Source organism: Vulpes lagopus, chromosome 11, assembly GCF_018345385.1.
Source record: "Vulpes lagopus strain Blue_001 chromosome 11, ASM1834538v1, whole genome shotgun sequence".
Classification (NCBI taxonomy): domain Eukaryota; kingdom Metazoa; phylum Chordata; class Mammalia; order Carnivora; family Canidae; genus Vulpes; species Vulpes lagopus.
In genome coordinates this window covers 86,091,725-86,103,872 of record NC_054834.1, presented here as the reverse complement: position 1 = coordinate 86,103,872, position 12,148 = coordinate 86,091,725, and the positions used below count along the sequence as shown (strand labels likewise).

At 35.3% G+C, this 12,148-nt stretch overlaps 1 protein-coding gene across 6 annotated transcripts in view; it reads right to left on the bottom strand.

Moving 5' to 3' along the window:
• TANK (TRAF family member associated NFKB activator) overlaps positions 1-12,148 on the bottom strand; it is a 94,029-nt gene that overhangs the window by 46,266 nt on the left and 35,615 nt on the right. For all 6 annotated transcript variants that reach the window (XM_041773913.1, XM_041773914.1, XM_041773912.1 and 3 more), the window contains one exon: positions 10,440-10,587. In XM_041773913.1, coding sequence (XP_041629847.1) covers positions 10,440-10,538 — 99 coding nt within the window. In that variant the 5' untranslated portion in view covers positions 10,539-10,587. The remainder of the gene's footprint in view (positions 1-10,439; positions 10,588-12,148) is intronic.

Sequence of the window (12,148 nt, the reverse complement as noted above, 5' to 3'; positions counted from 1 at the left end):
ATACTGATTCTTTTCTTTTTGCAACACTAACTCTCCATTCCCTTTCCTCAGCCTCTAGGAACCACCCTACTACTTGTCTCTATGATCTGACTACTCTAAGTACCTCACATAAGTAGAATCATACGTGTCTTTTTGTGACTGGCTTATTTCACTTAGTACAATATCTTCAAGGCTCAGCTGTGCTGTACTGTGTCAGAATTTATTTATTTTTTATGTGTCAGAATTTAAATTCCACTCTATGTATATACTGCATTTTAACTATTTATCCATCCATGGACATCTGGGTTGCTTTTGTCTTCTATTATAAATAAGGCTGCTATAAACATGGATATACAAAGATTTCTTCAAGTCCCTGCTTTCAATTATTGGGGCATATACATAGAAGTGGAAGTGCTGAGTCATATGGTAATACTGTTTATTTTTTTGAGGAAATACCATACATTTCCCACAGTGGCTATACCATTTTACATTCCCATCAGCAATGTACAAGAATTCTAACTTCTCCATATCTTTGCCAATGCAATGGGTATGAACTTGCATCTCATTGTGGTTTTGATGTGCATTTCCCTAATGGCTAATAATGCTGAGGATCACTTTATGTGCTTACAGGTCATTTGTGTAACTTTTTGGGGATCCCTGGGTGGCGCAGCGGTTTGGCGCCTGCCTTTGGCCCAGGGCGCGATCCTGGAGACCCGGGATCGAATCCCACGTCAGGCTCCCGGTGTATGGAGCCTGCTTCTCCCTCTGCCTGTGTCTCTGCCTCTCTCTCTCTCTCTGTATGACTATCATAAAAAACAAAAAAAAAAACTAACTTTTTGGAGAATGTCTATTTGCACCCTTTGCCCATTTTTTTAGGTTTTTTTTTTTTTTTGCTGTTGTTGAGCTGCAGTTTCTTTATATATTCTAGATGTCAATCCCTTATCAGATGTATACTTTGCAAATACTTTCTCACATTCCTTGGGTTGCCTTTTTACTGCTAGTACTATCCTTTGATAAACAAGTTTTAATTTTGTTGAAGTCCAAATTGCCTAATTTTTTTTTGTTGCCTGATCTTTTGGTGTCTTATTCAAGAAATCACTGCCAAATCCAATGTCAAGAAACTTTCTCCCTGGGATCCCTGGGTGGCGCAGCGGTTTGGCGCTTGCCTTTGACGCAGGGCGCGATCCTGGAGACCCGGGATCGAATCCCACGTCGGGCTCCCGGTGCATGGAGCCTGCTTCTCCCTCTGCCTGTGTCTCTGCCTCTCTCTCTCTCTCTGTGTGACTATCATAAATAAATAAAAATTAAAAAAAAAAAAACTTTCTCCCTATGATTTCTTCTAAGTGTTTTATAGTATTAGCTCTTGCATTTAGGTTCTGGTTTAAGTTAGTTTTTGTATATGGTGAAATGTAAATTCAATCCATGAACACGGAATTTTCTACCATATGTTGATGTCTTCTTTATTTTTTTCAGCCATGTTTTGTAATTTTCAGTATATACATCTGTCACCTACTTGGGTAAGTTTATTTCTTAGTACATTATTTATTTTGATGATATTGCAAATGGAATTTTAATTTCCTTTTCAGATTCTTTAATGTTAATGTACAGAAATGCTACTAATTTTTGTGTTGATTTTGTATCCTACAACTTTGCTGTATTTATTAGTTCTAACAGTGTTTCTTGGAGGAATCCTTAGGGTTTTCTATATACAAAATTAAATTATCTGCAAACAGATCATTTTACTTCTTTTCCAATTTGGATACTGTTTTGGTTGTTTTTTGTTTTGTTTTGTTTTTTTACCTAATTGCTTTGGGTAGGAATTCCAGTAGTATGTTAAAAGTGGTAAAAGTGGGCATCCTGTCTTATTCCTGATCTTAAAAACCTTCAGTCTTTCACTATAGAGTATGATGTTAGTTGTGGGGTTTTCATAAACGGTGTTTATTATGTTGAAATACTTCCTTCTATTCCTGGTTTGTTGAGTGTTTTATTTTTTAGATTTTATTTATTTATTCATGAGAGACACAGGCAGAGGGAGAAGCAGGCTCCATGCAGGGAGCCAGACGTGGGACTCGATCCCACGGATCACAATCCCAGGATCCCAGGATCACAATCTGGGCTGACAGTGGCGCTAAACCGCTGAGCCACCCGGGCTGCCCTGTTGAGTGTTTTTAAAGGGTGTTGAATTTTGTCAGCTGCTTCTTCTGCATCAATTGAAATGATCGCGTGGTTTTCCCCATCTTCATTCTGTTCAAGTAGTGTACTACGTTGACTGATTTTGTACGTTGAATCATTTTTGCATTGCAGGAACAAACCTTACTCAATAATCCTTTTAATATGCTGTTGATTTGGTTTCCTAGTATTTTGTTGAGGATTTTTGCATCGATAGGAGTATTAGTCTGCAGTTTTCTCGCAATGTCTTTGTATGGCTTTGGTATGAGGGTAATGCTGGCCTCATAAGAGTACATTAAGAAATGTTCCACCCTGTTCAATTTTTGGAAGAGTATAAGAAGAACTGGTGTTAATTCCCCTTTGAATATTTGGCAAAATTCACCATGAAGCCACTAGGTACTAGGCATTCTTTGCTGGGAACTTTTTAAACTCTTGTTAATCTCTACCATTTCCTTCTTTCTGCTAGCTTTAGGTTTAGTTTGTGCTCTCTTATCTAGTTTCCTAAGGTGTAAAGTTAGGTTACTGATTTGAGATCTTTCTTCTTTTTAGGTTAAGTATTTACAGTTAAAGATCTCCCTCTTGGCATTGTTTTCACTGCATCCCATAAGTTTTGGTATGCTGTGTTTTCATTTTCATTTGTCTGAAGACATTTTCCAATTACCCTTGTGATTTCTTCTTTGACCCACTAGCTGTTTAAGACTGTGCTATTTAATTTCTACATATTTTTAATTTCCTAGTTTTCCTTCTGTTGTTGATTTCTAGTTTCATTTTATTGTAATTAGAAAAGGTATTTTGTATGATTCCAATCTTTTAAAAATTATTAAGTCATTTTTAATGGCCTAACATATGGGCTAGCCTGGAAACTGTTCCATATGAACTTGAGAAAAATGTGAATTCTGCTGTTGAGTGGGATGTTAGTTCCAACTGATCCTACGATGTTGTTCAAGACCTCGTTTTCCTTACTGATCATCTAATCTGGTTGTTCTATCTCTTACTGAAAATGTTGAAAGTATGGAGTCTTTTTTTTTTTTTTTTTTTTTAAAGTAGGCTCTATTCCCAGCATGGAGCTCAATGCAGGGCTTGAACTTATATCCATGAGATCAAGACCTGAGCTGGGACTGAGAGTTGGATGCTCAACTGACTGAGCCACCCAGGTACCCCAGGGTACTGAAGTCTTTCTTCTTTTAATATTGTCAATGTTTGCATCATATATTTTGAAGTTCTGATGTTATAATTATTATATCTGCTTGGCATACTGGTAATTTTTTCATTATATAATGTCCTTTATCTCTGTAAAAATCTTTGATACAAAGTCTGTTTTGTTGGCTATCAACAGACACCCTTGCTCTCTTTTGGTTACTATTTCATGGAATCTTTTCCCACTCTTTTATTTTCAACCTATGCATGTGCTTAAATCTAAAGTGAGGCTTGTAGACAACACGTAGTGTAATTCTGTTTTTTATCCATTCTGCTAACCTATGTCTTTTGATTAGGGTTTGATTCATTTACACTTAAAGTAATTACCAATGGAAGTACTTACTTTTGCCATTTTGTTATTTGTTTTCTGTATATCTTAATAGCTTTTTATTCTTCATTTCCTCCATTGCTGCCTTCCCTCTGTGTTTAGTTGATTTTTTGTAGTGACCCATTTTGATTCTCTTCTCCTTTCCTTTTGTGCATACTTTGTAGATATTTTCTTTGAGGTTACCACTGAGACTACATACAACATCCTGAAGTTATGACAATACCTTAAATGGATACCAAACTAACTTCAATTGTATATAAAACTCTCCAATTTTGTAGCTCTGCCTCTCTACTTTGTTACTGATGTCACAAATTGGACCTTTATATATTGTGTACTCATTATTATAAAGATTTATTTATTTGAGAAACAGAGAGCACAAGCAAACGCACACAAATGGGGCTAGGGATAGAAGGAGAAACAGACTCCCTGCTGAGCAGGGACACCTCCCCCTCCATGAGGGGCTCAATCCAGGGACTCTGGGATCATGACCTGAGCCAAAGGCGAACTCTTAACTGATCAAGCCACCCAGGTGCCCCCATTATAGATTTAAAGTAATTTTCCTATACATTTGTCTTTTAAATCCTGTAGAAAATAAAGTGGAGTTACAAACCAAAATTATAATAATACCAATTTTTACATTTATCTATATATTTACCTTTACAAAAAACTTTATATTTTCATATGGCTCCAAGTTACTATCCAGGTCTAGTGGTAATGAACTCCTTCCACTTTTGTTTGGGAAAATCTTAATTTCTTCCTCATTTAAGGACAGTTTTACCAGACATATAAAATTTCTGTTTAACAGGTTTTTTTCTTAGAGCCCTTAAAAATATCATCCCATGAGCACTGGGTGTTACACTGTATGTTGGCAAATCGAACTTCCCTTGGATAGACCACAGAAAGGTCAGGATATTTCAAACAAGTTCCACCCTGCTACTTTCTTCCGGAGGGAGAGAACCAGGAATTTGGGCTAGTTCATCCCAACTGCACCACAGCACATTGGGCAGGGAATGGGTCAAGGGCAAGGAGAAATGCCATGTAATTTCCTATAGTTTTGAATATGGCTTTTTCTCGACTAGATGTCTGCCTGGTTGCTGAATTATCACTGATTTCCAGAGCTCCTATAAAATTATTTCAATCAATCTGAACAAGGGTCTGCCACTTCCTAGTTTGCCACCTTGCTGATGTCACTCACTAGACCAATTCTTTAAGGGTGTTAGGAAGGACAGGTAGGCTCAACTGACAGCACAGCTCTTAGGGCCTTTTTGCCATCAGAATGACAGGCAACTTCTCCAAAGTTGTCCTCTTGCTTCTCTTCTTCTCTTGCTCTATTCTCTTTCTTGTTGGTACTTTCTTCTCCTATCACTCCAAATATCTCTATGAAGAGGATTCTCAAATTGGTATTTCCAACTGGTACCGTACCTTAAAGATTCCATTTCAATTGCCCGATCATCATCCCCTGATTAATCTTACATGTGAACTCAAAATATCCAAATCAAACAAATAATAATTTCCTTTACCAAAATTACCATTCAGAGCCTTTGCTCTAATTTTCATACTGTAAGTTTGAGAACTTACATATCTATCCTATTACTAAAGATTCTCAATGAAGAATATTTAGCTTGTTTTACTTCAAAGTTCAATTTCATTTCTGAGAGTAGTTAGATAGGAACAAACCAGTGATTTAGACTTGGCATATCTGATTCTATAATTCAAAAAAAAAATAAATTTTCCATAAAATAAAATCCCAAAAGGTATCAAAAGAAACATACAAGTCTTCTCGCTATAATATTTAAGAAAAAGGTTAATATAAAAAAACATAATGAATAGAGCAAAGTATAAAACTATGTCAGAACTCCTATTTCATCATGCTACAGAGAATTTGTAAAGGCCAATAAACTTGAATTTCAGAAAGGCTGGTATCTTGCTTTAAAATGGGAATTATTGGGATCCCTGGGGGCTCAGTGGTTTGGCACCTGCCTTCGGCCTGGGGCATGATCCTGGAGTCCCAGGATTGAGTCCCACGTCGGGCTCCCTGCACAGAGCCTGCTTCTCCCTCTGCCTATGTCTCTGCCTTTTTCTCTGTGTCTCTTGTGAATAAATAAATAAAATCTTAAAAAAAAATAAAATGGGAATTATTATGTTGTCTTCTGAGGATACAGATGCCTCTAGTCCCCTCATATGAAGCTGTCTACATCAAACCACAGGGTTGGGCAATGGATGGATAAGAAGTGGGAGAACAAGAAGATAAGTACTATCTCACCACATCATTGCTACTTCTGAACCATTAGCTCTTTAAATTTAAGCAAAAGGCCATCCACAAGGCATTCAATTATACCAGTCTCTCCTGGAAACTGTTTAATCTTACAACACACTAGTCCTTCTCTCATATTCAAGAATTTTGGCTCTTCCTTTCACACAGTCTCCAGATGCTCCTAATCTTGTCACCACTTTAGGTGGTGACACCTAATCTGAGTTTAATTTCTCAATCCCATTCTGGCTACCCATTGACACATTATGAAGACAGAGATCTTAAACATCAATTCAAAAACTCATTAGTAATAGTTTACTACTAATAAACCTCTCACATTCTTTTACTCCTGTATCTGTTCTCTCACTTTATGGAGACTTCAGACATAAACCTTCTTTTTGTTCTTAGTCTATTAGATTCCTAGATTAACTTTTTTCTGATGTTAGTTTGTATCTCAAAGCACACAACTTCAATTGCTTTTGTACCCACTTTCTAACCACCTAACTATTCTTCTATTTTTAACTCTGCAATCTCCTAATCCTGGATTTGGCTATTTGCTCATTTCACTTCTATACCAAGAAATCTGCTGGGAAAAAAAAAAAGAACAACAAACATGGATTGATACTACCACAAATTCATGGTAAATGCTGGATTCAATATTTTTCTTCTTATTTCTTAACCGAAGCTATTTCAATTCTTTACTACCACTCTCAGAATATCCTAAAATCACTTCACTCAGATGACCTCACCTTGTATTTCAACGAAAAAAAAAAAAAAAAAAAGCCTTTTACATTATAACTTTCTATTTTTTATTGAATAAATTGGACATGTAACATTGTGTAAGTTCAAAGTGTACAGTGTGCTACTTTCATACATTTATATATTGTAATATGATTGCCTTTGTAGCAATATTTATCACATTATATAATTATAATTCATTATTATTGTCCATATTCATTATACTGTACATTAGATCTCTATGGCTTATTCACTACTCTCAATGAGTTTACATCCTTAAAAACAGCAATAACTCTTATCCCCAACTCCTAACCCCTGGTAACCACCATTTTACTGTTTTTAATAGGTTTGACTTTAGATTCCACATATAAAAGATACATGAGAACTCTACCTTCCTGCCACCACCATTTCCTATCTGCAAACTTATCTTTGTGCATATCTATTTTTTTTCTTGTTCCTTCCAGTTCTCAGAGGAATAGGTGTTTCTCCTCGTTTCATAGTCAATTCTTTAGCCTAGTTTTTTGAATCTCCAATGACCAACTGATTGGCCTTATTTCCTTCCTCTTATCGTTCAAATATTCTTGTTGAAATACACTTGAACTTGGAAATGATATTTTATTCAAGACTATAATAAAGGCTTCTAGATCCATACAGGCAACCGTCCATTGGACAATTTCACCTGTTGTCCCACAGGTAACTAAACCTGGTAACTAAAACCTAATTACATATCTTATTTTCCCCCATCTATAAATCTGCATCTTCTTCTCTACTGTTCCTTTAAGTCATCAGCACCACCATCAATCCAGTCTTCTATTCTAGATACCTCGGTATCATCCCAGAGTCTATGTTATCACACTCAGAGTGGCTTGTATCCAGGTTCCACTTGCCTTCCATTCTATTTCCTAAATAAATTTCCTAAATAAGTATCTTCCCTAATTCATCCCTAAATGCATAAGTTCTCATGTTGACTGCTTGAAATGATTGTCATTTTTCTTTTTTTATACTGAAGTATAATTTATATTATACTGAACATGAGTCCACTTATATGCAAATTTTTCCAATAAATACAGTACATTACTATAATTTTTCTTATAGTTTTCTTAATAAAATTTCTTCTCTAGCTTACTTTATAAGAATACAGTACATAATACATAAGACATACAAAATATGTGTTACTTGCTTATGTTATTTGTAAAGCTTCCAGGCAACAGTAGGCTATTAGTAGTTACATTTTTGGAAAATGAAAAGTTACATGCAAATCTCTCACTACGTGAAGGGTCAGCACCAGGTTATTAGCCCCTGCACTGTTCAAGGGTCAACTGTGTGTGTGTATATATACATACATACATATATACACATACACATATATATACGTATAATATTTATTTATAATTATACCTTAATATAGATATATTAAAGTTCATAAAGTACACTTGATGATTACCACTTATTTTCATGTTCCTGGCTCTTAGAACATTGTTTGTCATAACCATATGTGTTGAGCTGAATTCCACATTGCCCTCTATTCTATATCCCAACCTCAGAAAGACTTTTTAAAAGTATATATATATCATCCTTCTGTAAATTCTGATTGACTAAGAATACAGTATGAACTACATAGTCATATTTCTCATGACAGGGCCCCAATCTACCCTCACAGCTTCTTTTCCTGTATTGCTCTGATTACTGTTCTTGCTAGAACCACAGAGTCATCTTATTGTATGTGGAATGTACCATATATTCCCTCACTCTTGTGTTTTATTATATATACTGTTCCCCCTGCTAGCAAGATTCTTCTAAATTTAAGCATTGGGCTTGAGAGTGGGCTAACGACCTGATCCTCCAAGACTGATTTAGGTGCTTCTTTTTGTGCTTATTTGTTATCCTCCACAGATCTCCCTGTAGTGCTTAGTACACTGTGGTAGTAACTATTGAGCTTACTTTTTATCTTCTTATTGGAAAGTTCCGTAAGGGCATTAACTATGTTTTGTTTCAGCATTTTCAGAACCTCATCAAGAACCCAGTATACAGTAGACATACACTGATTTTTCTTAAATAATTCAGGATATTTTGAGTTTTGTATAAAAGAATATATAATATACATGTTCTCTTTTATTCTTGAGTACTTGAAAAATATTAAAAAAAAATTCCCTTTACCCTTCTTTGCATAATTGCTGATGTGAACAAGGGCTTCTTGCATGGCTGTTAAAAAGTTAAATCTCAAGTTTTTGGTTGCTTACCACTGGCCAGTGCAGGCAGATGAAGCAGAGAAATTTCAACTTCTGTCTCAACCTAAGAATATCTCAATACTCCTCTTCTCTAATTCTGTTTCCGAATTTTTTTGTTTTTGTTTTTTAAAAAGTGATTATGTCTTATACCTGAACTGGAAAGGCAAATAAATCCAAATTCTAAACTTCAATAATTTTAGAAAACTCCCTGTCATCGTTATGCTCCTGTTTCTCCTATGCATCCCTAAGGAAGACCTAGTTCATAAGTCTACCTATATAATTGGAAATATTCTTTTGTAATGATTTTTGAGAAATGCAGGGATGTACGTATAACATCCAGTTCTATAGATATGTCAAGTAGGATGAAGAGAACTGTGTAGTTCCTATATTTATGGAAGAAACTAAGAACTACATGGCTAGCATATTTCTTAGACTTCAGAATTTTAAAGCTAATAAAATTATTTTTCTTAAATTAGGTAACCAGTGTAAGATCTCCCACTTTCAACTGCCTGTTCAAACTACTGCTAGGTTGGCTGGCAATCTGGGAACTTAACTTGTGAAAACATTTCCTAAGTGATAAAGTTGACTGTTGTGCCAAATTAATTAGACTGTATCTTGAGATTTATGGTGAAGACCTACTTTCGAAGAGTCTGAAATTTTGGTTGACATAGGTTATCTATGTGACCAGCTGTTAATAAAAACCCTAAATTCTTGAGTCTCCAATGAAGTTCCCTATATGTAGAAGGACTGCACATGCATTGATTGAGTTTTTGAAGCTGAAGGCAGGGTGCACTCTGCATACCGCCCCCGCAGGAGGGAAAGAGTATAGGAGGCCTGCCTGTGGATCCCTCTAGAGTCTGCCTAATGTTTTACATTAAATGATTTGGCTGTGTATCTTTATCATGTCACTGTAATAAATCTTAGCTGTGAGCATTACTGTATGCTAAGTCCTGTGAGTCCCTCTAGAAAACATAGAGAACACAGACTATCACTACTAAATAGAGATATGAAACAAGCATACAAATAGTCTATCATTATCATTTCACAAAAGTATGTGTTAGTAAAACTCTGCTCTATAATCCGACAGTATTAAAACATAGTATGAGAATAAAGGACAGAATTTTGAATTGGATAAATTTAGCATCATAAAAAGTTCATTACATTCTTATTTTTCTCATTTTGCTGCAGACCAGTAAAGACCTAATCACGGACCAACAGACATTTGCCTGGGAACTACTAAACTAAATTTATGCCTAGGAAATATACCTTCCTTCTAATATACCCTTTTTTGAAACCAAAAGTTAAAAATTACTTATGGAAGATAATGCTCTTTATGAACTCGTCACCTCAGGTCACAATGTTTTTTTGTTTTGTTTTGTTTAAAAAAAAACAAATAATCTTAAATTCCATCTATTAATATAGATTTCTTGTGTTTTAGTTATACTTCTTCAAGAAAGCTTCTAATAATACAATATTTTTCAGTTGCAAAAGATTCTCAAATTTCCATTTACCAAGATAAATAACAACTTTCAAAACCAAAACCATATACCTTTTGCTGTAGTTCTTTCACTGCAGAATCTCTATCCATACATGCCTGCCGATATGCTTCATAAGCTTTATTGAGTTGCTCACCAATATTTTTATCCATTCCTCTCTGTTCTGTAGCATCACTATAAAGGATGGAGTAAATGACAGGTCTGGAAAACAATCAGAACAATTTAGGTAGCCATTAAATGATATAAAGCTCATTTCTAAAATGCATCTTAAAGACAGTTCCATACAGTTTATCATGAACATTATAGCACCAAGTACTGTAAAGGTTTAGAAAGGCATACAAGTCTCATTTAAAATCCTGATTAGAAATCTTAAGAAAACTTAACTTCTTCATTTTTAAATATTCTTTACTAATGTTCAAGGAGCAAGTGGGGTTCCGGTTCATAAAGATGCTACTTTGAAAACAGTAATCTAAAAATGCAACCTTAAAATGGAGAAATATAAAAGGCCACTTGTTATTAATACTTTATTATAGAAATGCACAACAAGATTAGCAACGTGGGAAGGGATTTCTTTTTACTAAACGGACAGTTATTCCCACTTACAAGGTGAATTCTTGCTATACTGAAATTAGAGCAAAATTAAATAGATAATAAATGTTTGTGGATGGAGTTCACACTGTTGTTATCGCAGAGCAATTAAAATGTGTGAAAATGCTCTTATTTTAGCACAAAGTCTAGGGAGAGTTGCTGTTGGATTCTACATTAAAAAAGAAAAAACACATCCCTTCAGTCCTACCCACAATCCCTATTAGTTTTCCAACCTCCCTGCTGTTTCTGAACTACAGGTGATTTACTGAGTGGACGTAATTTGGTTTTATCATCTCAATTTGCATAACATTTCTAACCACATTCCTTGCCTCTGGGCAGAGGGTCATGTAATGACTCTGATTTTTCTGATCCAGCTGTAAAAGCCAAACCACAGGACTTTTCTCTTAATCTCCAGAAAGCCACAGAATAAAATTCTCTATCAGTCATAAGGGGCTTTGGGGGTGCCAAATTATTTCACTTCTTTATGACTGGAAACCCTTCATAATCTCAGTCTCTAATCTTTCATCTGTCATTTTGGGCACACAATGCTTTTTTAAAATTTTAAGTATTTTACATTAAAATATAATTCATGTAAAATTCACCATATTAAAGTGTACATTTCTGTGGCTATTTGTCCAATCATCACCATGATCTAATTCCAGAACATTTTTATCACTACATAATGAAACTACTTTTTAGCAGTTAGGCCCAATTTCCCTCTCCCATCAATCACTAATCTAACTATAGATTTTGGACTATTTTGGACATTTCATATAAATGGAACCATACAATATATGGCCTTTGTGTCTGACTTTTTTCACATAGCATAAAATTTCTGAGGTTTATCCATGTCGTAGCACGTAATAGTAATTCACTGCTTTTTAAGTCTAAGTAATATTCCATTGTATGGATATGCCACATTTTGCTTATCTATTCCTCCTCAGTTAATGGACATTTGGATTCTTTTTTTTTTTTTTTAAAGATTTATTTATTCATGAGAGACAGAGAGACATAGACAGAGACACAGGCAGAGGGAGAAGCAGGCTCCATGCAGGGAGCCTGATGTGGGACTCGATCTGAGGTCTTCAGAATCAGGCCCTGGACTGAAGGCGGCCGGGCTGCCCCTTGTTTAACTTTTTAAGGAATTGTCAAAGCTGCTTCCAAAGAATGTGTA